This window comes from Rosa rugosa, chromosome 3 (genome assembly GCF_958449725.1).
Source record: "Rosa rugosa chromosome 3, drRosRugo1.1, whole genome shotgun sequence".
NCBI classification, from domain to species: domain Eukaryota; kingdom Viridiplantae; phylum Streptophyta; class Magnoliopsida; order Rosales; family Rosaceae; genus Rosa; species Rosa rugosa.
Window position 1 is genome coordinate 29006775 of NC_084822.1, and position 25846 is coordinate 29032620.

A 25846-nucleotide genomic window follows, 5' to 3' on the forward strand; every position below is an offset into this window, starting at 1 on the left:
GTTAACCTGGTTGAGAAGCCAAAATGGAAAAAGCAGAATAAGCTCAAGGCTAAGAAGACCACCATCACTAAAGTAGCTGGGAAACCTGCAGAAGCTAAAGCTGGAAATTTTTTGAAGTTTAAGTGCTATTTCTGTAAAAAGATAGGGCACATGAAGAAGGACTGCAGTGGCTTTAAAGCTTGGATTGGATGATTAAGAAGGGTGAGTAATTTCCTAATTCAGTCTTTTCTCTAGAGGTAAATTTCATAAATATAGATTCACACACTTATTGGTTAGATTCACACACTTATATTTGGTGCAGATTGATCAACAGCGTTGTGGGCAGCTGATTGATGCAAAGCTGCTTCAAGATGTCACAAGTATCTTTATGGAAGTTGGTCAGAATGGATCACCATGTACTATGAAATCATCAAGCGGGCTATGCTTGGAGAAACTGCCACTTTCTATTCCCGATTATCTTCAGAGAATCAGAGTGGCTTTTGTGCTATTCGTTCCTTTGTTACAACTTACAAGTTCACATTTTGAGACTCGAAAGAATCTACTAATAAGTTTGTTGGAGTTCTACGGTTAAGCAACATTTGATTAAGCAAACTTCATTAAGACAAGATTATCATCGGTCATACGAACTTATTACATTATGATTGATGTTTACATCCGTCAAATACAAGCAGGTATTTGGAACTGGGATGACATTGAAATACATCTAATTTGGATTAGTACGTATTGCTCCTTTTGCAGCTGCCCGTGTTATCAGATGCAGGCCAATTTTCGTTTATGAGATCCTTTGTCATACTCATCAGGTTTAAAGGAACGCGCCTCTTCATTAAGTCTCTTAACTCCGTCATCAGTTACTGTCCATCCAATTATTCCGTGAATTCATCTGATTGTCAGTTGGTTCATAATCAATCTGCCAATGCGTTAAGCAGGGGCTTTTCTTTGTCAAATGATCATGCACCTGTTGTCTTGTGAATGAAATAAGACACTCTGAAATTAAATAGATCAGCCTTTTTCTCAACATATCTGATCGGAGTAATATTTTCTATGTTTTTAGTATCATTTTCCCTACATTTTACTTAGTTATTCCTTTAACAATGTCATTTCTAACTTACTTTGTTGTTTTTAGGTAGAAATGAGCTTCAATTGCAAGAAATGAGCTAAGAAGAGCTAGAAATGATGGAAATGAAGGCAAGGAGGAAATGTGGTGCAGAAATGGAAAGAAATGGAGAAATGAAACTTTCCTAATCCTACTAGGAAACGGAATCCCAGTTGAAGTAGGAATCCTAATGCAACTAGGAGTGAGCTCGGAAAAATGGTGTTCAGAAATGAAGAAATGATAGAGTCCTAGTTGGACTAGGAAACCTGATGACACTAGGAGTCCTGGTAGCGCTAGGAGATGTTGTGGCTTCAAGATGACTCAAGATTGTTCAAGAAAGTTCTAGAAGACACAAGGAATTTCGGCAATAAAGGAATGGGCTTTGAAATTGTCCAATTGAGAAGTCTGGCCCAAAGATTGAAGCATGTGACTTGCACATGAGTCTCTAGATCCTTCCATGAAGTCTTGAGGAGTTCTAACCCTAGATGAATTTTTTTTTTTTTTGCCGTGAGAATTAAAGAAGAATATCAAAGATTTCGGCAAATATCTTTTTGGGATTATTTCGGATTTCTTTGGATTTTTGGACAAGAAAATATGGGAATAAGTATTGAATTATGATTCCTACATCCAAGGAAGCCAAAATATGGTCTAGATACATGGAGAATTCGGCCAAGACTAAGGTGACTTGTTCTCTAATTCAAATGGAATTTTCTTATTGGTTGAATGATGTCACAAGAGAGAATTCCTAGGAAACCCTAACCCTAGGCCGTGCACTATATAAAGGGGGAAGCTATTGCCGTGAAGATCATCTCTCAACCCTGAATCAAAAATTGCAATCTCTCCCCTTTACTCTCTCAAAGTTTCGGTCTCTTCAAGTGTTCAAGGTTTTGAAGTCGTGAAGCAAGATCGTCATCTCCAACACATCCTTGCCGTGATCCTCCTTGCCGTCCATCACCTTTGAAGACCTTCTTGCGTTCTTGAAGCATCTTTAAAAGTGTAACCATGAACCTTAATCTCTTGTTTTCTGTTTTGATACTTTGTAACTTAAAAATCAGATTCAATAGCGTTCTATGTTTTTGGTTTTCTTGGATGTTGCGATTTCTTGTTAGATTAAAGTATTTTTTTTGATGTTTAGTTTCCAATAACCTTGAAGCATGAATTCGTTTTAGGATCAGATTTGTAATTTGCGATTTCAATATGTGTTCTTGAATGTTTGTTGGTTTTGTTCTTCAATCCCACCTATCATGTTTTCGATTTCTTTAGTGGCCACTTTTGGTTTCGAATTGCATGATTGAATCCATAATAAGATGCTAGCGTTCTAGGTCTTGTTAATTTAAGTGGAAAACCTATAATTACTTAGGTAAATCAACAAAGAGAATTGCATGCTCGATGAGCGTTCTAACTTGTGTGTTTTTCTTAAATCAATCAAACTTTCAAAGTGTTTCTTGCGTTAATTGTGTATTGTTTATTGGATTGATCACTCACTAGCTTTGCATGATTAATATGATTAACTATGGTGCGTTCATCTAGTTAATTTAACTAAGGAAAGTAATAAGAATTTATGCATGCGTTCATGGTTTGTTCTTGATTGATTTCGTTCAAGTGTGTGTTTTGATTCGTGAATTATGATTTGATATTCTGTTTTCGTGTTAATGGTTGATAACTACATCTTACATCTTATCCGTCCATCTTTTCCTTGATTCATGGTTGATCGATCACTTGTATGATTCATGGTTGATCGATCACTTGTATTATGTAATTAGATTAGAATATAAACTTTCGAAAATCCCTTATCTTGTAATTTTGTAGATATATACTTTGTTTTATTTTTTCTTTTATATTTTGTGAATAATACTAATTTGTTTAACGTTTTTGACAGAAAGTATATCTCAATCCCCGGATAGAACGATCCCTACTTGCTAAATACTAACAATTGTCAACATGGTTAATTTTGAGCTCATCAATATCCGCTGGCCGTGCTTATCCTTTCCTCTTCAATCAGTCTTTTGTAACTCCTGTGTTCACGCATCAGGTCACGAGCACGTTTGAAGTCGATAGGAGTCTTCTTTTGGCTGCCATCTTTATCTTCCATGATGTAATAACCTCGCTTCTCTTGATAATCGATAAGATACATGTTTCTAAAAGCATTTTTTTAGTAAACCCGTACCAATCACCTCTCTTTGTCACTTTTTCATATTCGTAGTAATAGCAGTTTGTCTTAGTTGGATCCCACTTATATATTATCTACACAAAATAAATAGAAAAAAAACAAATAAAATTTAAAAATACTTGAGAAATGAGGGAATTCCATGACTAGAAGCAAAAATTACTTACCCTCGAAACCCCATGAGCCATCAGATCAGAGTCAATTGTCATCACAACATAAATGTAATCCATCTCCATCAAGTATGCCAGCTGTGCATCTGATTCGTACGGGGAACAGATGTATTCAATTCCCTGCTTCTTGAGATACTTCACACATAAATAAAAACGACATCAATTGAGATTCACAACATCAAAATATATAATCATAGATAAGAAAAACTAAGGAATAAACATAATTTATGTAGAGGGTCATCAATATATGGGTCAGGCTAAGTCCATCTATAGCGGGCTTGGACCGCGCCGAACTTGATATAAAATTACAAAGTCCTAGTGTGTACACACACACACATATTCACCCTCATTAATGTATGTCAAAAACTGTCAAGGCCCGGCATTAGTAGCATGCATTTGTTAATAATCTATGAAATTGTTACCTGTATGACACTTGAATCAACATAACAATCTATAACCATGCGTCTCTGATGTTTCTTTTTATTTGGCACTTTTGTGTCAAATACAAGTAGCGGCTTAATATTGATGTCTGTCAGTTTTTTGCACATGTCCTCCAAATATTCACCTTTGCTATAATAAACAAAAGAATACAATTATTTTTTGAAAAAAAAAAACTAAAATAATATCAAATATATGACATAAAGAAAATGTTATACCGGTCCTGATACCCCTTTTTATTAGCCTCCACGAGCCAAACAGTACCATCTATCCCAATTTTATGCCCACTCCATTTTACAAAACTCTCCAACGTTCCTTCCTTCATATGAGGTTTCATCTCTTGGAAGAAACTATATTCGCCTAGACCAATTCCCATACTTAAAAACCTGAAACACACAATAATAATTGTACAATAATAAATAATTATAAAGTAAGATTAAGAAATTTTTTTTTTTTTTTTAATCTTAGCACAAATATCGGAATGGGTGGGATTTGCAATTTACTGCAATGTGCCATATATATATATATATAAGTGTGAAGTGCCCAAGGTTGAGAGAGAGAGAGAGAGAGAGAGAGAGAGAGAGAGAGAGAGAGAGAGAGAGAGAGAGAGAGAGAGAGAGAGAGAGAGAGAGAGAGAGAGAGAGAGAGAGAGAGAGAGAGAGAGAGAGAGAGAGAGAGAGAGAGTATGGTAGACGAACCGAGTATGAGAAGTGAAAGATGGTGGACGAACGGAGTATGAGAAGTGGAAGTGAAAGCCAAAGCGTTTAGGGGGGTTTAGTTTTTAGAGAAAATTACATATAAATGCATATTTGAATGTTTCTTTAGCTTTAAGAGCATCTCCAACAGTGTTTGTTATAAACATAGCTAAAAATTGCTAAAAGCTAAATATAGCTATCCAATTTGAGAGTTGTCCTCCAGCAAGGATAGCTATTCTTGAGTTAATTTAATTTAAAAAAAAAAAAAAGCAGATAACTAAAACTATGCTCTGCATGTTGATTATGACGAAACCCTTTATGTAAGCAATGTGATTAAGATGTTTACGCTCTGCATATCTCAAACTATATATCCCTTTATGAAACCCTTCATATGTCAATCTTCACATACTCATTTCATGATCAGATTCAATTGTTGTTTGGGTGTTTTACATATTGGTTGATTATGTGATTAAGCAACCTCCCGGGTTTATGCATTCAACGAAGTATATATTATTTGGTTGATTATGAGACGAAACAATACGTAAACAAGAGCTTAAAGGATTTGTGGCTGTGGAACTCATGACCAACTATTAATTGTTGGTAATGGGACAAAACACTTAGAAACGAAAGCTTAGAGGAATAGAGAACTCAAGAACCCAGAAATTGGAACGTTGAAACTGAAAAATTGGAACGTTGGAACTCAAGAATTGGAACGTTGGAGATTTTACGTGAAGTCATATTCTCTCTCTACTCTAGCTAAATATAGCTAGGATGTTTAGCTAAAGCTAAATTTAGGTATTGGATAACTATTCTATTGGAGATAGAACTTATCTTAATATTTGTTAAATTTCAATTTTTTTTTTTAAATAGCTACTCTATTGGAGATGCCCTAAGGCCACCAAATATTTCTTATTCTCATAAGGCCACTAGGTTAGAAATGATGTTAAATATTGATATTTTATGAGATATCATGATAAAAATTTAATATTACTATTTAAAATTAAAAATATTTGTAATTATAAATGACTTGGGCAAATCGGGTATTCGTTAATCCCGCGCATATACGAATTTGGATTGAGCTATCAACGATCCGTCGGGTTAACGGAACGGGTTGAGTTGAAAATTTTTAATTACTAAATAGATTTGGATTTAGAAGAGGAGAGAAAAACAAAGCAATACCAAGAGAGCTCATTTGTTCATCGATAGACGAAGCTGTTTTTTTACAAATATCATCTCCTGCCAGATGTAACAAAGGATGAATACACTAGCTAGCAATATTGACTAGGATAAACTCATAAAACTCAATCGGATTGCAAATTATTAAAATCTAATTGATCGATCATAGCCATGAACATTTACGACACTTAGTTTTTTTTCGAGACACTTTGGCATTGAACACGTTTAGCCTCCCAAACTTCCTGGATCGGCACACACGCCTCAGTCCGGGTCGCGTAAATCAGACTCGCTCTCTCCCATTATCAAATTACTATTTTACCACCGCATTCTCCTTCCCCCATTGATCATCCCGCGACTACAACGGTCCAATTCCTACTCTCGCAACCGCGGATACTCGCGTTGGAAAGCGGGAGAGCCCGTTCAGTTTGAAATTTAAAAGAAGAAGCGCTGAAACTGAGAAAGCCAAAAATTCAAATCGGATTTTCGGGAAAACCAAGAAGAAGAAGAAGCGTCTTGATTCTCTCTCTGCAATCTGCATCGATCTCTTTATATCCTCTAGGTCTCTCTCGGTTCCCAATTTCGCATTGGGCATGTTTAGGTAAACGAAGCAAAATCCCTAATTTCGTTGAAATTGAACTGTAATCGTTTTCTTCAATTTGATTGGGTCTTAATTTGTTAGTGGTGATTGCTCCAGAAATGGATTTCTACGCGATGAAGAGGAAGGAGCTGCAAGCGCTGTGCAAGAAGCATGGGATTCGTGCCAATATGAAGAACACAGAAATGGCCGAAAGGCTTACCTTGCTTCTTAAGGTAATCCCCCTCCAATTTTCTACAAACATTTTTGTTTTCTTGTTTTCATTGTGTTATATTTTGAGTTCAAAATTTTAAATTTTTGGGGCGAATCGGATTTGTTGGCTGTGTTCTTTGTTTATACTATAGGTTAGGTTATTGGGTTTGAGATATCCGTATGAATTTTACAAATTTTAGTTCCAGGCAATTTTCCTCTTTGGCTATCAGAACGGGAATTGGGGGGTGTGGTTTAATTTGTTGGAATTTTTCTTTCCATTTTTTGTTTTTAATAAACAGGAAGATGAAAATTCGATAACAGAAGCTAAGCCGGTGGAGAAACAGTTGGAAGCAACTGAAATGGTGATTGATTCGGTTGAAAGTCAGAAAGCTAAGAAAGTGAAGTTCAGTCCTGACAATGAAACCTTTTACTTTGTGGCTACTGACAAAGACTCGGACTCGGATTGTGAGTACAAACCAAAGAAGCGGGGCGGAAGAAGGAAGTCTATGGGGAAGAAGGTTTCGGAGAAGAAGGAAGTTTTGGATGTGGTTGAAAATGCAAGAGAAGTTGAAGTAGTGGAAATTAAGGACACCCCTGTTAGTGTTACGAGGTCTCGAAAGCAAAAGGTGGTTGCAGGAGCTGTGGAGTCTGTTTTTTTGCCTGGTCATGGGCAGAAGAAAGTGACAATTGGTGCAGAAAATGTTGATGGGATAGGTATTAAACCTGTAAGAGTCCAGAAGGAATGTAAAGCAGTTGTGCTCCATAAGGGAAAGGAGGTTGCAGGAGATGATGCTAGAAAAAGAACAAGGAACGAAAATACAGAAGCCGCTTCCCAAGTGGTGCCAAGTGAAGTTTTCTTACCTAAACCTCCTTTAAGGAGGTCCAGACGAAAAACCACATTTTCTTCTGTGGCTTGTGCTGAGAAGGAGTTGGGAATTTGTGAAGCTGTTGAGACCGTGAAACTAGCAAGAAAGCCGGTTACTAGAAAGAGTTCTAATGCTGCTAAACCTGGAAGGAAGTCTGGTAGGAATGCTTGTAAAAATGTACAAGCAGAAACCTGTGATGACATAACTGCAACTGCTGAGGAAATGGATGGGCTTATGCAGGAAATCCAAGACCCGTCACTGATAGAGGAGAGTTCATTAGTTGTGTACGAGTCATTGGATAGATCTCCGGTGCTGCAGATGGGCAAGGAACTGGAAAGAGATGTTACTAGAAAAAGGCCAAGGAATAAAGACTTTGGAGGGGATTCCAAAGTTGAGCCTGGTTTGGAAAATGTACTTCCACCCAAGGCTCATTCAAGGAGATCTAATAGCAAGACTGCATTATTGACAGAAAGTATGCCTGCTGAAAATAATTCACCACTTGAAGAACGAAAGATGGATGTTGCATTGGAAATACAGGAACCTGCAGGAAATGAAAATGAAACTGATTCTTGTTTCAACAAAGCTGTAGAAAAGTCAAGAAAGAAGAGGAAGGGATCAAGCAAGAAGACAGAATCTGCCACAAAGGATCAGCCAGTTAGTTTGGCAGCATCTACTGTATATTCGGACATTGAGAAAACCACAGATATTTTGGCTCATCTGAACGGAAATCGGGTTGTGGAATCTGTGAACTTTCAAGGGACCTCTATGTTACATAAGGAACAGAATGCTGCACAACCCATCATTAATCATATCGAAAGTGTTGCTGTAGAAGTTGCCATCTTCAGTAACTCTACTGTGGGTGTTATGGATGATCCTTGTTTGTCTTTTAACAGAAAGGATACTGAACAAGAAAACACAGTTGAACAAAACCCAGTAGCATCTCCGGATAATCTCTGCAGCGTGGTGGTTTCTGCAAATGCCGGTGTACGTGATGTTCAGTCATTAACCTATCGATCAGAATGTGAAGGTAAATGAGCTATTCAGTTCGGTGACAAACAGATGTACTAATCATTTTTGGTGCTTAATATGTTCTTATACCTTGTAGGTCAAACTTCCAACTTATTGGACTTGAATGAAGGATCAGAATCAGAAGAGTCATTGATTGTTAAATCCATTAGTCGAAGAGGTGGTGTGCTGGATGATCAATTGGCAAACGGGGTCATAGCTAGTGTTTCCGAGGATCAGAAATCAATTGACAAAATAGTGATGGTTCAAGTTGATATGGATTCTAAAAAACCTGCTGAAGAGGCTGCAGAGACAGTTGGAGAAATGCATCTGGGTAGTATCATTCCCAGTGATACAACTCCAATAGATTCTTCACTGGTAAAGCAAGGTATGTGAGACTGGTCTATACTTGCTCCACAAGGAAGTTCTTTGCTCTACAAACATTTGCTTATATTGTATAATACATATTTTTAACTGGTGTATACTTGCTCCACAAGAATGTTTCATTTTTCAGTAATGTTTAAATGATCATATTAACCTAGCGCAGTTTCTGAACCTCTGTTGTTTTCTTATTTCCTTTCTCAACTTGGTGTGCAGTTGGGAATGAGTTTCAAGCTCAATGCGCTCTTGTTGAAGGAATAAATATAAATCATATTGGAACAAATTTCTCTTCTACATGTGTGTCTGAAGTCCCCGATGAAACAACATCTTCCTGGAATGAAGAGATACTATGTAATCATGATAGCACAAAAGAAGTTATGCCAGCAGATAATGAATCCGTTAAGGCATTAGATAGTGCCCAAATGATACCAATTGTTACTGAAGAGGTTCTTCATCAGGCTATTGAAAGAAACTCAAATTTTGATGAAAGTGTTCTTCTGGATTCACATAACACAGATGGTCAGGTTGCTGAAGTTCAATTTCCTGAAATCTCAGATGTTACTGAAGACATTGAAGAGAAATATGAGAATGAATCTTCTTATGGTGAGAGGACGGAAGAAGTTGTGCCAGCCGATAATGAATCTGTTGAGGAATTATATATTGCTCGAACTTTACCAACCGGTATTGAAGAGGTAAATGTGGGTATTGAAAAAAGCTCAAACTCGGATGAGAGTGCCCTTCCTGATTCAAACAACACAGATGGTCAGGTTGCTGAGGATAAATTCTCGAAGGAAAGCATTGTCAATGCCAGTGAAGAAATTAAAGAGAAATGTGAGCATGAATCCTCAAATGGTGATAGAAGTCCAATCACCCTAGCAGAAAGGATGGATAAAGTTGAAAGTGGCACAATCCCTGTAGTTTTAAAACGTGAGGCTTACATAGAAATCTTTTTTTATTTATTTATTTTTTATTTTATTTTTTGTTATCTGCTTGGAGTATCAAAGCTTTTTTGCCTGTTACTGTTTCTGTTGTATAACATTTGTATGACCTCTTTGTTCCAGCTGATGGTGATGCCCAAAACTCATCTTCCTGTGGGGTCTCTTGTAGCAATGATGAATATGAACAAGGTCAGTTCCATGAACTCTCCTCACAAAGATATTGTATTATATGGAAAGTTTAAATTACTCCTGATTTCTAATTTGCCAATTCAGGTTAATATATGTTTGTTTATGCTCTTGATGACCAACATTACTGTTAACATTTTTCTTTTTGGCCTATAGAATATTCCTGATAACTAAGTTGGAAGGATATGTATATTCTTTCAATTCCTAGTAACAGTTTCAAAGAAGTAAAAATCAAAATGGTTAATAGATGTAAATGAGTACTTGTACATAATTTCTGGTAGATGTGGGATATTTAAGGAAAAACATTGATTGCATCCTGAAAGCTATGAAATAATGTGATTGTTTAATTTGCTGAAGGGAACAAACTTAAAGCTCAAGGCATACATCTCTGTGAAGAAGTTGAGGGTTTGTTGCATGGAAGCAAGTACCAGAATTTATCTTTTGATGGGAAAATAGTTGTGAATGATCAGATAGCGGCACTCACTATGAATTCAAATCTTGAATGTGCGATGGATGCTGTGGAGGTTGAAAATGAGAGAAAATCTTTGAAAGGTCTGGATATAGTGGTGTCTGTAGAGAGTGAAGGTGGAGTGAGAACATCACAATCTGCTCTCCCACCAGATTGCATGAACACTGGTGATTCTTACTTGCATAGGGAAAGAAAGGCTTCATTTGCTACAGATGAACTGACATACAAGGATGAAAATGCTAGTATTAGTGATAATATCAGGACCCTTGGTGGGGGTATTGAGAAGAGAATGATGGGGAGCAAAGCTGATATGGAGGACTATGTCACTTATAGAGAAAATAATAATATTGGCAACTGCTTGACTGAAGGTAAACTGGCTGATCTGAATTACTATGATCGTGGACAAGTTGATATTGAATGTATTAAGGATGACTTAACAGAGGGTCAGAGGTCATACTATCTGTTGATAACTCTTGTACCAAGTGTCAAATTGATTCCAATAGTGGCATTGTCTCAGTACTCTGCCTCAAATCTTTGCATCTTTTGGTTATTAAACTTATGCATACTATTTTGGTGGTGAATTTATTACTGAAGGACAAATTTTTGGTTATTAGTAATAACACAAGATGCTGATTTAAGTAACTGTCTACACTTAAGTAAGCATGTTGTCTCAAATGCAGGAGATCGATACTGCAGCAAGGGTGACAAAAACAATCAGAAAGAAAAGGAGAATGTTGATGAGGATCTAGGTACTTTTCTTGTTTAAGTTTCGAACTTAATAGGAATTACTATCAGCATGGACAAGTTGATATTGAATGTATTAAGGATGACTTAACAGAGGTCATACTATCTGTTGATAACTCTTGTACCAAGTGTCAAATTGATTCCAGTAGTGGCATTGTCTCAGTAATCTGTCTCAAATCTTTGGATCTTTTGATTATTAAACTTATGCATACTATTTTGGTGGTGAATTTATTACTGAAGGACAAAATTTTGGTTATTAGTAATAACACGAGAGGCTGATTTAAGTAACTGTCTACACTTAAGTAAGCATGTTGTCTCAAATGCAGGAGATCGATACTGCAGCAAGGGTGACAAAAACAATCCGAAAGGAAAGGAGAATGTTGATGAGGATCTAGGTACTTTTCTTGTTTAAGTTTCGAACTTAATAGACATGTGTAGCACTATGTTCAAAAGCCCTCTCATTTTTTACTTTTTTATTTATTTTAATAACTGTAGCCCTGTTGTAAATTGCTCTTTTCATTTTATAGACGATGAGTGTCTTGATGTGAATGCAGCTTTTCAAGAAGATGAGGAAAATAAAGAAGGGGCCTGTAAAGTTGAAGAAATGTTGGATGCTATGCCTGATTTGAGTATGGATAAAAATGCAACTTCCAAGGAACATAGTCAAGAACTACTTGATATCCAGAAAGGTACATTGAGGGTTGCTAACTTGACACCTTGCATTGTTGTATGGTTGACTCTATACAACAATCTGCGCCTATTAGAATTAGAGTTTTTCTTAAAATTTGCAAGATGAGTTTAATATGTGAGGTGAGATGTGGGTCAATATGTCATGTCCTCATCTGAAACTACATCTCAACTTGACCTTGAGTATACAAGTATACAACTAAGATGGTGTCCAGGACAGAATAGGTTTTGAAGGGGAAATCTTTCTAAAGAAAATTTAGTTGTTTGGTGATAATAGCCCGCTTGTTTCAATAAAAGTAAAGACTCATTCTGCATAGTGATCATAGTTCTTATGCATATGATGACACGTTTTTGATAAGTGAAGTTTCAGAAACATGTGGATTTAAAAATAAGTTGCTTTCGTCATTAGAACAAATTAATGATGCTACTAGTTCTGGTTTCTGGAAAATGGTTAAGGCCTTGATACTAGCGGAGTAGTAATTAATTACGCATGTCCTGCGATAATATATAACAAACTGATAGAATATCTTTGTTAATGGTGACTTATATCTTGAAATTACATATAATAGGCTTTACAGTTACATGTTGTCTCTGAAATTTTCACTGATTAGAAGACGAAATACTTTTAGGGGTTGCTGAACAAGATGTAGGTGAACATTCTGATGGGCAAGTGGAGGTTAAGCACAGTGAGAATGCAATGGATGCTGGGGACGGCAAAGACATAGTTGAAAAATGTGATCAACATGCCGAAGAGTCTATTTTGGAAGATAATGAAAGACTAAAAGAGAAAGACATTGTATCTGTTATGATACAAGAGTATGTAGATGGCGAGAAAGAAAGGAATGAATATTTAGAGGTCAAGAATCCTAATGTATACATCCACGAAGAAAGCTTTTCTGAAACTGTTACAGATCAGATCGCAAATGAAGTTATAGAATTCGAATCACAAGATAAAGTGAACTTTGGAAGTCCTGACAATTGCAATCAAATATCCTCAGAGGTGGAAAAATGTGTTTCAGCAGCTTCAAGTGACTCCATATCTAGGGATGACAAAACTGCAGAAACGATAGCATATGCATGGAAGATGGGTGAAGATTCAAGTTCTAAGGATATCCGAGGAGGAGAAAGCCTTTCCTTTTCCATCAGCTCTGATGGCCATAGACACAATAATGATGCAGCAGACATAACTGGTCCTGGAGGCATGGAAGTTAGTAAGGAGAATAATGTGGATAGAACTAAGATGGTTGAGCAAAAACTGATTGGTGGCAGTCTACTGGAAGCAAGGAGCACGTCAGTTGTGAAATCAGTTTCTGATGTCTCTTGGAACAGGCTCGAGTGCGACCTTGGTTATTCTTTGCACGATGCTGTAGCATGTGAGTTCCTTTGCTCTGTGCTTCTTGTTTTTCATTTAACCTTATCTAACAAAAATGATATCTAATAAAACTTTCTTATAATTTTGTTTAAGGGGGCTGAAATATAAACTCTTCTTTTGAATTTTTTATATTGTGTACTTGTTTTAGGCATTTATCTATTGTAGTTCCTCTTCTCCTTACGTAGATGATTTTTTTTTAAGCTATATTATATAACAATCTTCTATATCATTTTCCGTACTGGTAGTGCGCAATGACTTCATGGCTCTTATTGAATGAAAATTGTCTTCCTGGTCATAGGCAAGGATCCTGAAAGGAAGAATATGCATATGCTAGTTGGTGACAATGCTAGCACAGATGGATTCGGTAATGACTTATGCATAACTATTTCTTTCCTTTCATTTGCACAAGAAAGAGTCGGTGAATTTCAGTGTATTTATCATTGAAATATTCAGAATTTATACACATGCAAGACTACATTTAAGGGAAACAAGAACCTATGTCTACAGCACACAAGTACACAACACCTTGAACACAAAAAGTTTCAAGGTCATTATTGAAAAATATTATTTATTGTTCTTCCAGGAATGCTGGAAAGTGTCGCAGGTGAGAAGGTTGATGAAGGTTTAGATACTGGCATATATGGTTCTGAGGAAGAAAACCACACACTAAATTCCAAAGAGACTGAGGAAATACTTGATCTCCATAATATTGGTACTGTGGCCACCTGTTTTGCTGATTCCACCGAAGCCTCAATGCTAAAACCTGAAATGGGTGTTGATTCTCCAGTTTCTGCTTCTAATTATGGTAAATGCTCCTTGCTTGAAGGCGAATAAACCACCTCTTTTAATGATAACAATAATGGTGGTCTTTAATTATCGCTCAGCTTTTCCTTTACTAATGATTCTTGCTTATTTGAAAAACAGAAAACAAAGCCTTGGAATTAGAGGCTGCCTCACCCATATTGAATAGTTTTGGGATGAAAGGACTTTTCAAAGATGACCAAACTTCTGGACTCGAAAAAGCTGATTCCACCGAACCCTCTATGCTAAAATCTGAAATGGGTGTTGATTCTCCAGTTTCTGCTTCGAATTATGGTAAATGCTCCTTGCATGAAGGCGAATAAACCACCTCTTTTAATGATAACAATAATGGTGGTCTTTAATTATAGCTCAGCTTTTCCTTTACTAATGATTCTTGCTTATTTGAAAAATAGAAAACAAAGCCTTGGAATTAGAGGCTGCCTCACCCATATTGACTAGTTTTGGGATGAAACGACTCACAGATGACCAAACTGCTGGACTCGAAAAATCAGGTCTCGAGATGTCAAAAGGCAATTCAAAGAGTGAATATATTGAGGATGTGAATAATTTAAAAGAAAGTATTGATAATTCACAAGTTGTAGAGGAACTTCATCATCAGGTCGGGGAAGTTGTGGAGTCGAAATCCGCTAAGGAAATGTATAACCATTGCCCTACTGGTTCTGCTATTATGGATACTAATGTGCATATTCCAAGTTTTTGGGATGAGTCAACAGAAGTAGAACCATGCCTTGATAATGCTTGTGCCAAACCTCAAACGTGTAATGCTGCTGCCATTGCCTCAGAGTTTAATAGTTCTTCATCTCTTGGTGAGTGTCCTTTGATTATAAATCTTGAATATTTTGTTTTAGTGACCATATTTTTACTATTGAAATTTCTACATATAGATGAGGTTTAGTAACTATATTGTCCCTACTGCAGGAGATCTATGTGAATTAAAAGAGTTTAGTAATGCTGACAGTGAAAGTGCAAAAGAAAAGGTGGCGACTGATGATTGTTTGGGAGATCAACCATCAGAAAATTTGGGAGTTTCGGAAGACCTAGAAGCTCATACAATGATTGGTAACGTAATGGTGATAAATGAAGCACCAAGTTCCAAGGATTCTACTTTTGATGAACAGAGTAAATGCAATCTTTGTGATGATGTACTGGTTGATGGCAGTAGAGACAATAATGTTGTTGCAGACAAAGTTAGTACTGGAAGTATGGAAGCAATAATCGGTATTAAGAATGTTGGTGATGGAATTAAGTCGGTAGAAAAAACCCTGCAAACATTGGAAGGTGACCATCTTTCGGAAGAAAGAGACTCTTCATATGGCAAATCATTTTCTGATATTTCTCAAAGCAGGAATGAAAGTGATTCTACTTTCTCCTTGCACAATGTTCCATTCTGTTGTGAGTATCTTTGCTCTGTGCCTTTTTCTCTTCTAATTGCATTTTATCTGCCAATGAATGATCTGAACAAACTCTTCTTCCTATGTGAAAATGGTGAATCACAAGGAAAACATTTTTATAACCTTTTTCATATCCACACAGCACTATATAAGTCTGATCTTTATTGAAAAATGTATGTCTTTTCTTGTTCATATATAGGCGGTGTTTTCAAAAAGAGACATCTGTCTGTGCAAGAAGGTAGAGGCTTGAAGGCAGGAAGAGTCTCAGGCTTGAAGTTTGAAGGTGTAAATGCTGGCATAGATGGTTTTGCTGATACTCCTGCTACTGCTTCAAGGCATGGTAAGTGCTAAATGCATCCTTAAACCATGGCAAGAATTGCTCCAATTGCTCAATTGATTTTTTTTTTTGTCCCCCTAAATCTTCATTTCCTAAGCCTCCTTGGCAATGCAATGATGGATACTACGCTACCTTGGTTAACTACATGCAGTTTTTCATCTTCTAGTTTTGTTAACTCTCATAGAAAATAATAATCCATTATTCAGAGCTCAACCTTTTCTCCATGAATTGATTCTTGTATGTTTGAGATTAAACAGAAATTAAGGCCTTGGAGAATGTAGCCTCGCCTGTAGTCAACAGTCTTGGGATGGATTGGCTATTTGGAGACAATGATGAAGTTAAGAAATCAGATGCAGAGATGTCAAACGCCAATTCAACTAGTGAAGATGTTAAGAATGGGAATGGAGGTGTAGCTATTCCACAAGTTGGTGCCGGGGAACTTGGAGAGCATAATCATCAACCAATAGAAGTTGGGAAAATGAAATCCACTCAGGAATTGGGTATTCATTGCCGCCCATGTTCTCCTGTTACAGAGATCTCTAGTCATGGTAAGTCTAATCTATTGGAAGCAGGACTTCAATTAAACACTCCTTTCTGTATTGATCATTAATAAAATGTGCTTGTTTTTTCTCAGCAAAACTGGATTCATTCAGAGAGAAAGCTCTGGAGGCAAATTTGGAGAGAAGTATTAGTGTTTCTACTGCACCTAGTTGGAAGAAGAACAGAGATATTTTTATCCCTAGAACTCCAAAGAATCTTATCAATAAGTCTGATATGAAGGAAAACTTCAATGCCAGAAAGAGTGAACCAGTAACAAACATCAGTTCAGTGAAACCTCTGCATAGCAGACGAGCACTGGAGGATCTCCAAAATAAGTAAATTACTGCTCGTCTGTCTTTGCTCCTATTGGCTGTGCACTTTTGAAACAGAAGCATATCTCATGCAGATGTGGAAGTCTTTTGCCCATTTACTATGTTTGAAAATGTACCTATGGTGTAGAAGTGTGTGAACATGCAATGCAATATGCTAATATGAGATTCTCATGTCTGAATTTTGGATGCAAAACTTTGGACCTTTCTTGAATATGATCTGAAGGTTCAGTACCCTTAATTCCTGATGTTATGTTTGTCTGAACAACTAATGTTTATATATATTGATGTTCATATATATTGTTTGTCCGAGGATGGCGTTTAAAAACGTCATGAAATGGATTCTATGACTTTTTTCAAACTTCATTGATATACTTATGTGTATTAGTGAGGGTGAAAAGAAATTGGGGTTTGTAATTTGGAAGGAGAAATTGGCCATCTTTATTTCTATGTGTTTCAGTCAGTTGTTGTTCTCTACTCTTTGTTCAAAGTTTTGCTGATTTGCTCAACGTGCTGTTTTTTCTTGTGCATTTTGTTCTTTGATCTAAAAAGAGTAAAAAGATGCTGAGGTTGATTGTGTTATGAAGAATAAAGTGGCTTTTTTATGCTCAAAAAGATGAAAAACTGTCTCTTTCTGTTTCTTTATTAATGCATACCAGATATGAGTTATGACATATTTTGCTATGAACTTATTACTATTCTAGATTTTTATTTGAAATTAGTTTTTCTATTCTAACTGATGTTTTGGGTGAACCAGGTGCTGAGTGAGCCAGATTACACCAAGAACCATACGTGCAAGTACAGATTAAATCATTGGGGAAAAGAAACCCCCATAAATTCAGTGTAGTCTGCATAAACATACCTGCCTCTGTGTTTCTTCCTTCAATTCCCTAATTTTTCATTCTGTGTTGATCATTAGTCACCCTTTTTGCATGAACTGCAATGCTAACTGCTTCTGAATGTGGGTGAAGCCATCGGCCCATCGTGTACTACACTTTGGATTCTGCAGTTCTCCCATCTTTTCTAAATCTATTTTTATTATTGTTTGTGTTTTCCCATACCAACCCTTTCACATGTATTCAGTTATTTTTGTTCCAATTATGAATCTTTTAAAGCATTTCATTTTTGGTGAAGCATATGACCAAAACAGACACTTCCATTTCTAATAGTAGAGATGATGGGGTGCTTTCAAATCTAAGATGAAGTGATTTTCAAAGAACTGAAAATAGAATAGATGAAAGGTTGGATCACAAACATTACTAGTACCCAAATCACAGAACACTAAAAAAGGGAGACACATTGGAAACAGGCTGCATTTATTGAATTTTGTGCCAAAATTTCAACTGGCAATGCAAAAATCATCAGAGTAACCAACAAAGATGTATGAAAGTGACGTAAAGGAAAATCTAACTAACGGAAACTTTTTGGAGAGAAAAGACCAAAATAGCTCATCGCTAGGACATGAATCCAGCACTAAGAGGAAGCTGCCCAATTTCTCTACATGCTAATATCTAATGCTGCAAAGTAGCACTTTAAATAAGCACTCTCCCTCCTTTTGTTCCTAAATGCTGAGCTCCCAACATTGCACAAAACAGAAAAGTTAAGAAATTCATTGCTAACTCTTCCAGTGATCTATAGGTTGTCAAGCACCCAGTCCTGCATGGCTTGCATGTTTCTTCCCCATTTTACTTCGACTGGCTTTCTCCTTCCCTCCCTTTATCATTCTAGAGAGGACGTCAGCTTGTTTTGTGTTACCCTCTAGATTGAGGCTCTTAATCAGATCGTCAGTGCTACGCCAATCAGTGACCCCTCCCTTCTCCATTATTTTACACAAAATTGAGTACGCATTTAGAGTCTTTCCTGATGCTAAGAGAGCATCCAACACCTTATCATAGCTTGAAAATTCTACCATGCAATCTCTCTCAAGGCAAAAATCTAATAGCTTAACAGCTGCAATGGTCTTTCCTTTTTCAGCAAGAAGAGATAAGAGGCTGTCAAATTCAGGTGCACACCCACTTTGCATAAGTAGATCAATCCGTCCAAGCGCTTCCTCAACATGACCTCTGATAAAGAGGGCTTCCAAGATCTTGGCAACTAAATCCATGTTCTCATTCACTCCCTTCTCTACCATACTCTTCATTACGCGGCTTGCCGTTTGAACCCTACCATCTTCAAATAGACTCTCCATTACTGACCTGAATAGTGATGATTCTGGAACATGCCCATTTTCAATCATACTGTCCAAAGCTGTTTTAGCATCAGCTGGTTCACCTTTACTTAGGTAGCTCTTAATGAGCAACTTGTAGGAATCTGCTTCTCTAGGAACCCCTCTTCTACCCATAATCTTCAAAATCTCAAACGCAGAATCAGAATTTCCCTCCTTGGCATGCCCACGGATCAGATTATTGAAGGCAACTGAATCCTGAACACCCTTTTTCATCAACTGCCTGAAGAGGACTTCAGCTTTACCTGTCTGCCCATGGTTGCACAGATGCTCAATCATTGGGTTGTAAGCACTAGCCTCCAATTCCATAGTAGTCTGGGGCCTCATAATAATTTCTTTCTCAATTAGCTTATCAAGCAAGTGAACTGCTCGATCATACACCCCGGCCTTGCAAAAGTTCTCAATAAGGATACCATAATGACCAGCTTCTGTCGGAATGTGCAGCCTAATCATTGCCTTGAGCACATCGGCTGCCGCATCCAAATCTCCAGACTTACACTGACAATATAACAATTTCTCAAAGATTGAATTATCCTTGGGAGCAATATGCCTCTCAACCATCTCACTCAATATATTCTGAGCTTCATCCTTTTTCTCCGCATCACAAAGGCCTGGCAATAAAGTCGAAAAGGTGACATCATTAGGCTTAATACCAAAAGACTTCATCTCTTGAAACAGCCTGAACCCATCATCCACTCTCCCAACAGAAACATACCCTTTAATCATGGTAGTATAACTTATAACATTGGGCTGTATATTCTTTCCCTTCAACTCTACAAACAACTGCTCGGCCTCATCCATCAGCTTAAACCGATTATACCCATTAATCATGGTGTTATAGGTGACAACATCAGGACTAACTCCTCTACTTTTCATGTCCTCAAAAAACCGCTTTGCAGTCTCCAATCTCAAGGACAAGAAGAAACCCCAAATCATAATATTATAAGTATGCCGAGTCGGCTCTATTCCCTCAGCCAACATATGATTAAAGTACCTCTTCCCCATCATATACCGCCCCCTCCGCAAAATACTCTTGAACAGAGCCTCATACGACTTGAGACTCCGCTCCACGCCCAGTTCCTTCATCTGATTGAAAAGCTTGACCGACTCCTGAACAATGCCGGCCTTGCCATAACTATCAATAAGATGAATGAAGAGGTCCTCATCCCATTGCACACCCTTCTTGGGCATATCTAGTAGGATACACCGGGCATGGTTGAGCTTCGAAGCTCGGCCCAGAATCTCAATTATCTTCAAATGGGTCTCCCTATCATGCTGAAACAACCTAGCATTTGAATCACCAGCAACAAATTCATTGAATCAAACAATGCCATGTCAGCACAACAACAATTCAGACTACGTTGCCATTGAACTAACTAGAATCATTATCTAGAATCCTAGCTACCAAAGAATTCTGAGCAGTAGAAATGCAATTCAAGTTTGAAACTTGAGGAGATAAAGTTGAAGACTTTTGAGGTTTATATAGGGTACCTGGAACGCTCGACCCATCGGAAGAATTGGAGGGCTTGGTCGGAGGTCTTGGCTCCGTGAAGGACATTCCAGACGAGATGGTGGTCGAATTCGGGCACCAAATCGCGGATGGAGTTCTGCAACCGGGTCGTCCAGGCCCGATTCGCCATCATTCTGCAGATAATGTCCTCGGGCTTTTCCGGGCTCCGGACCCGACGCGGCTGCCTGGGTCTTGGGGCCGTCGGGGCGGCGGCGGATCCATTTTGCGGGTCGGGTTGGGGGGTTGGGGTTTCGGTGGAAGAGCAGAAGAGGCGGAGGAGGGTGAGGGAGCGGGGTCGCCATTGGGAGGGTTTGGAGAGAGAAATGTAAGCCATTGATGGCATCTGGGTTTTCACTTTTCTGTGAGGAACAAAGAGTGAAGCCAAAGAGTGACTAGGGTTTAGAACTCAGGGGTTTATGTTCAATTTTGACCCCTAACTTTGGCATAGATGATCATTTTGCACCGTGGTCAATTTTGCTAAACGGTCCTTGAATTTCTATATGTTTCTTTTTGAAGGGGAAAACTTTTTTTTTTTTTTTTTTTTTGGGAAATTGAAGGGGAAAACTTTCTGTAAAGAGAAACTAGTTGTTTGGTGATAATAGCCCGCTTGTCACAATATATTGAAGTAAGGAATCAATTCTGCATAGTGATCATATATATGTGTGTGATTGGTGGCTGCAGTCTACTGGAAGCAAGGAGCACATCAGTGAGTCCTTTGCACCATGTTGTAGTCTCATGTGAGTTCCTTTGCCTGTTCTTCTTGTTTTTCGTTTAAGCTTATCTAACAAAAAGTCTAATAAAATTTGCTTATATTCTTGTGTATATCAGCACACAAAATAGCTCACATAGCAAAGGAACTGCCAGTAAGCTATTTTGATTTTTCAATTGGTTTGCATTTTTTATTTTTGATTGACTTTGTACTTTTGTAATTTGTTTCACAAATCTGGTATGTAACTATGTATTACTTCTCTTTGCGAGTAATAAGCATGCACTAATGAAGTCATGAACGTATGTAGGATCCAGAACTTGTGAGGCTGTTGGTTGATGAACAGTTGAAGATTTGAAGAACAGAACTGCAGAACTGGAGAATTTGAAGACTTCAAGTTGGGATAGAGTGAACTGATGACTTTAGTTGTTATTTCTTTTACTGTACTTACATTGTCTTACTTTGTTAGACTTGCAGTACCTGTTACTTTTTATTACTGATTTGATTTGGTCATTTCTGCACTTGGTGAGTTTGCGACTTTACATTAGTGCATATCAGCACACTTCTTTTCGTAGTTGGAAATTACTTCTTTATTTGATCGTTATAAGTCATTGTGTATGTAGATTCAAATTATTCAATTGCTGCATTGCATTAATGCATCTGTGCATGTCATTATCTCCAACTTACATGAACTAGAAGCAGGAATGGATTTCCCAAAAGTATGGAATTGGAAGTCTGGAACTGGAAAATTCCCCACTTCTGGGTTTTTCTGAACTTCATCAAGGAACCGTTAAAACCGGAAAACCGACCCGAAAAGCTTCGGGTCCGGTACTGTTAAACAATACAACCGAACCGAAGTTGCTTTTCTGGTTCCGGCAAATTTTTTTGTTAACCGAACCGATCCTAGGCCTAATGTTAATCGTCTGCTGTTATTTCTTTTGAACTTCCCAAGTTCATATGTATATTTACTGATATGATCTTCACAAAAGAGATTTACTCTAAAGAACTACTTCTAGGCAGAATTTTATTCTACTATAAAAATAAATAAATAAATCCTTGGTGCTAATCTTTCCTAGGACACAACCCAAAGATACTTTTGGGCTCAAACATTGCCCCCCAGGCCTCGAGATCAGGCCCGCTCCATTTCGAGATGATCTTTTAAAACTGTTTTAATGCGCAGTTAAGGCAAAGTTGAACAGTTTGTTGCATGAAAGTAAAGGAAGAAATTTGGGCCAGCGAAGTGGGCTAAATAAATAGATGATCATATTAATATTAATATTGTTCAAGAAGATAATGGGCCTAACATTGGAGGCCTAAAGACCTCGGCCCGCATAAGTTAGGCGGAGGAAATGTTCATCCAGACGAAAGCTAGCGTCAGCAGCGGCTTGTTCGGCTTGTTGGGCTGCCTCACGAGCCTGGGCCAGGTTTTGAGACAACGTCTCAGAAGCAGCTAAGGGTTGCTCCAGTTGGGATTCCACATGGGCAAGCCTGGCTGTCACTGTAGTTAACTGGGCCTGAAGATCTTGAATCTGAGACCGGAGGTGATTCCCCGCGAGCCTCAGGTCCCTGATAAGAGAAGCCCGTTCACCCAGGAAGTCGCGCGAAGAGTCCATTTCGTGGGCAAGGGCCTGATAATGTGTTTGGGCCTGCCTAGCTTGCGCGGTCGCGACTGCTTTCTCGTTGAGCCACCTAGGGAGATCCTTTAGCATCTTGTCTATATCAAGAAATTGGGCTTCAGTAATAGCGCGCTCGCGGAGGAGTACCCGCAGGTACTCTAAAGTGCTCGTGGGGGCGCCAGGCGTCAGAATGTCAGGGCCCAAAAGACGGCGGAGACCCTCCCTGGCATCGTCTACAACTCCGGGCGGAGTTGCTTCGAGCACGCGAGCCAAATGCTCTAGTCTGAAGGGAGGTACTGGCGGTGGAGCAGGAGCAATGACAGGAGCCTCAAGAGGCTCCACGACATGAACTGCCTCCGGCACTAGTTGAGGATTCACTTCAAACGCTTGGGGGGCATCAGGAACAGGTTTGTTCTCAGCGTCGACCCCAACTTCTGGTTCGACAGGATTCTCGCCGGCGTCCACCGGCTCAACAGCGATTACTGCCTCTTCGTTGCGGGCAGGACTCTGACGCTGAAAAGGGAGTTCAAAATATTAACAAAGAATCAAGGGAAAGAGACTAGGATAAGAAATACTTGAATAGAGGGTACCTCTTCAGCATGTTGCTTGTGAGGAATGATCAGAGCGTCTTGAACCATTGCTGGAGGGGTGGATGTTCCTGTCACCGCTTGTTCTTGGTCGCTTGCAATGGTGTCAGGATTCCCAGCAGGATCATAAACCACCAACGCCAGAGAGTCGATTGGTTCCTCAATATTTTCATTCTCAGCATCGTCCCCCTCAACAGCCTCTTGAGCTTGGTCTAACGTCTCAGCAGCGGGGGACTCTGGAAATTCAATTCACGGCCCACCAGTGGTAGGTTGGAAAGGAACAGCTTCAAGAACAGAATCCTCAGCCTCGAATGTATCGTTTGCCTCGTCTACCTCTGAAACCAAAAGACCACCACCATTGTTCGCTTCATTATCCAAATCTGGGATGTACATCCCGTCGACGAGATCTTCAGCATCGAGGACTACCTCCTCGGTACGAACAGAGTCCTGGTCAAGTTTAAAAATTTTAGGGAACGGGACTGGAACTAAGGAAAATGTAAAGCATTGGCCAACAGTGGCTTACCTCATGGGCTGTTGGTTCGACATCCAAGACAAGGATATCTAGAGGAAGAGGCTCCGCTTCATTTATCTCTGGGGCATCCATTTCCGCAGGAGCTTCTGTCATCACCAGGTCCTCATCAAAATGAGCAGAAGCCTCAGGGGTACATTCCTCATTTCCATGCTCCGGGGAGTCTTCATCTGAGATTTGTATTTCGATGATGGGACCCTGCGAATGCTCCATAAAACTAGGAGAGGGAAGAGGAGCCGCAGGACTTGGCGATGCCTGAACTCGCGAAAGAGCCAGTTCTTCTTCAGCGGTCGAGGACCCAGCCTCACTCGGATGAGATGGACTCCGACGGACGTGTTAAGAGATACATAATAAGGGTCCTGCCCAAATTCTGAGAGTTTAAATAAAACAAGACAGGGCCAGAGGTTACCAATCGCATTCCCAGAGGCTCATCATCTTCAAAACTCTCTTCGATGAATTGGGTGCGGTCGCTCTTACGGGCAAGGGTAGCAGCAATCTGTGAGAGAAAAGAATCACAACTCAAAAAGAGGAACAACACCAAAAGTACAGGTTTTGAATAGTTCTTAACGAAATTACCTCAGCAGGATCTTCGTCATCAGAAGTCTCTTCATCAGGAACCTCTTCTGCTATCGCCTTTTGTTTCCCGGCCTAAACAGAGGCTGTCGCTAAAGAACCAGCTTGGTCGCTGCCAGGTGGCGGCGGAGCAATCCTATTCCGGGTGGTTCGTTGCAAAGCATGCCCATGAGCAAACAATCAAACAAGAAAAAAAATAGCGAAGAAAGGCAAAGACTTACTGTTGCTCCAGGCTCGCGAATTTGGATCCTTGGTTGAGATTGTCAAGAAGGCCGAGGAGGTCGCGGGGGTTGTGCCGCAGGATCTGGGAAGCGTTCGAGAATTTCGCGGTCCACAGCACCAAGACTACTCAAGCCATGGAAAATCAGCGCAAACACCTTGTCATACGGCGGATCCCAGCAGTTCACGGACGCTTCTTTCCACCACTCGACATAATCCTCATCGACATCGTCGAGGGGATACAGTACTCTGACCCAAGAAAGAATTTCTATCAGAGTGAACGAACTTTGGAAGGGGCCAGAACCAGGCGGGGTTAGTCTTCGCCAAGAAGTGTAGTAATTGGCAGAATCATATAGAGGCCAGGGTACCAATTGGGCTAGCCCAAATTGACCAGAAAAGTGGTTAGGGGCATAGAGTTCGTAGCTTACGCTGTCGGTAGCAAGACGAATATCCAAACAGGAGATGGCGCGACGAAAGGCCAGGAGGGCTCTTTCGCTATGTTCTCGTCCGCTGGGCAGAAAGCTGTCATCAAGAGGAGCAGGATATCGCCTAGAAAGGATTATTTCTGGGTCCGGCATCCTATCTAGCAAGTACAAGTAAGTGAAACATTCGGAATATGGTGGAGCCCGGTACTTTACATCGCGGCAAAGCCATTCCCCCAAAAGAGAGTCATCTGGGGGATCCCTTGGAATGTCGGCGCGACGGAAGCGAGGAAAATAGATCTGCAGCCAGAAAGCGAGGATCCAGAAAGGGCCAGTAATGTCGGTATCGAATGGGCGCATTACGACTTTATAAAGTGAGCGATATAGCGCGCCCAACATAGGTTGTCCAAGACCGACGCAAATGCCATTGTAAAGGGCAGTGGCCAAAGAATTCCAGGGCCCAGTAGGCTTGTTGGAGGAAGTGCAAAAGATAAATTTGCAAAGCCAGTATTCAAGAAAAGCAATACCTCCGGTCCGACCATGCTGGATGCAGTAAAATTCGCGCCATGATGGGTAGGACTTGCTGTAATGACTTCGACCAGCCTGATCCATTCGCGAAGGGAATTGAATGCCATCAAATTGGCCATGCACATAGGGCTCATAGTCGATGGGCAACCCCGTGATGGTAAGAATATCCAGCAGGGTTATGCTCATTTGCCCAAACCTAAAATCGAATGTATTGCTGGAGGTGTTCCAGAAACAAAAAGTGGCGGCTAGCGGTGCAGGGTTGGTATTACTGGGAAGATGGAACACAGATCGATGGTTTGCGTAATACCCACCGCATCCCAACGGGTCAAATCCCTCGCT

At 39.3% G+C, this 25846-nt stretch overlaps 2 protein-coding genes across 10 annotated transcripts; one reads left to right on the forward strand and one right to left on the reverse strand.

The window, feature by feature from the left end:
- Window positions 1-6049: 6049 nt before the first annotated feature.
- Window positions 6050-17674, forward strand: LOC133739927 (uncharacterized). Of its 9 annotated transcripts, none has more exons than XM_062167755.1 (20): window positions 6050-6337; window positions 6434-6549; window positions 6826-8419; window positions 8498-8785; window positions 8995-9705; window positions 9840-9905; window positions 10260-10739; window positions 11052-11120; window positions 11442-11510; window positions 11643-11804; window positions 12432-13175; window positions 13473-13538; window positions 13758-13979; window positions 14099-14269; window positions 14389-14802; window positions 14915-15274; window positions 15587-15727; window positions 15982-16272; window positions 16359-16599; window positions 17351-17674. In XM_062167755.1, the coding sequence occupies exons 2-20, from the start codon at window positions 6436-6438 to the stop codon at window positions 17355-17357; spliced, it is 6210 nt and encodes a 2069-aa protein (XP_062023739.1). In that variant the 5' UTR covers window positions 6050-6337; window positions 6434-6435; the 3' UTR covers window positions 17358-17674. The 9 variants fall into 9 exon arrangements, with proteins under 9 accessions (XP_062023739.1, XP_062023736.1, XP_062023732.1 ...); XM_062167752.1 differs by having other exon boundaries at window positions 14458-14802; window positions 14915-15388; XM_062167748.1 differs by having other exon boundaries at window positions 6051-6337; window positions 6419-6549; window positions 14915-15388.
- Window positions 17675-17886: 212 nt separating this feature from the next.
- LOC133739739 (large ribosomal subunit protein mL102 (rPPR5)) lies at window positions 17887-20742 on the reverse strand. Its single transcript, XM_062167532.1, has 2 exons — window positions 20309-20742; window positions 17887-20102 (listed from the first exon to the last, which is right to left on the reverse strand). The coding sequence occupies exons 1-2, from the start codon at window positions 20668-20670 to the stop codon at window positions 18236-18238; spliced, it is 2229 nt and encodes a 742-aa protein (XP_062023516.1). The 5' UTR covers window positions 20671-20742; the 3' UTR covers window positions 17887-18235.
- Between the last annotated feature and the right edge of the window lie 5104 nt (window positions 20743-25846).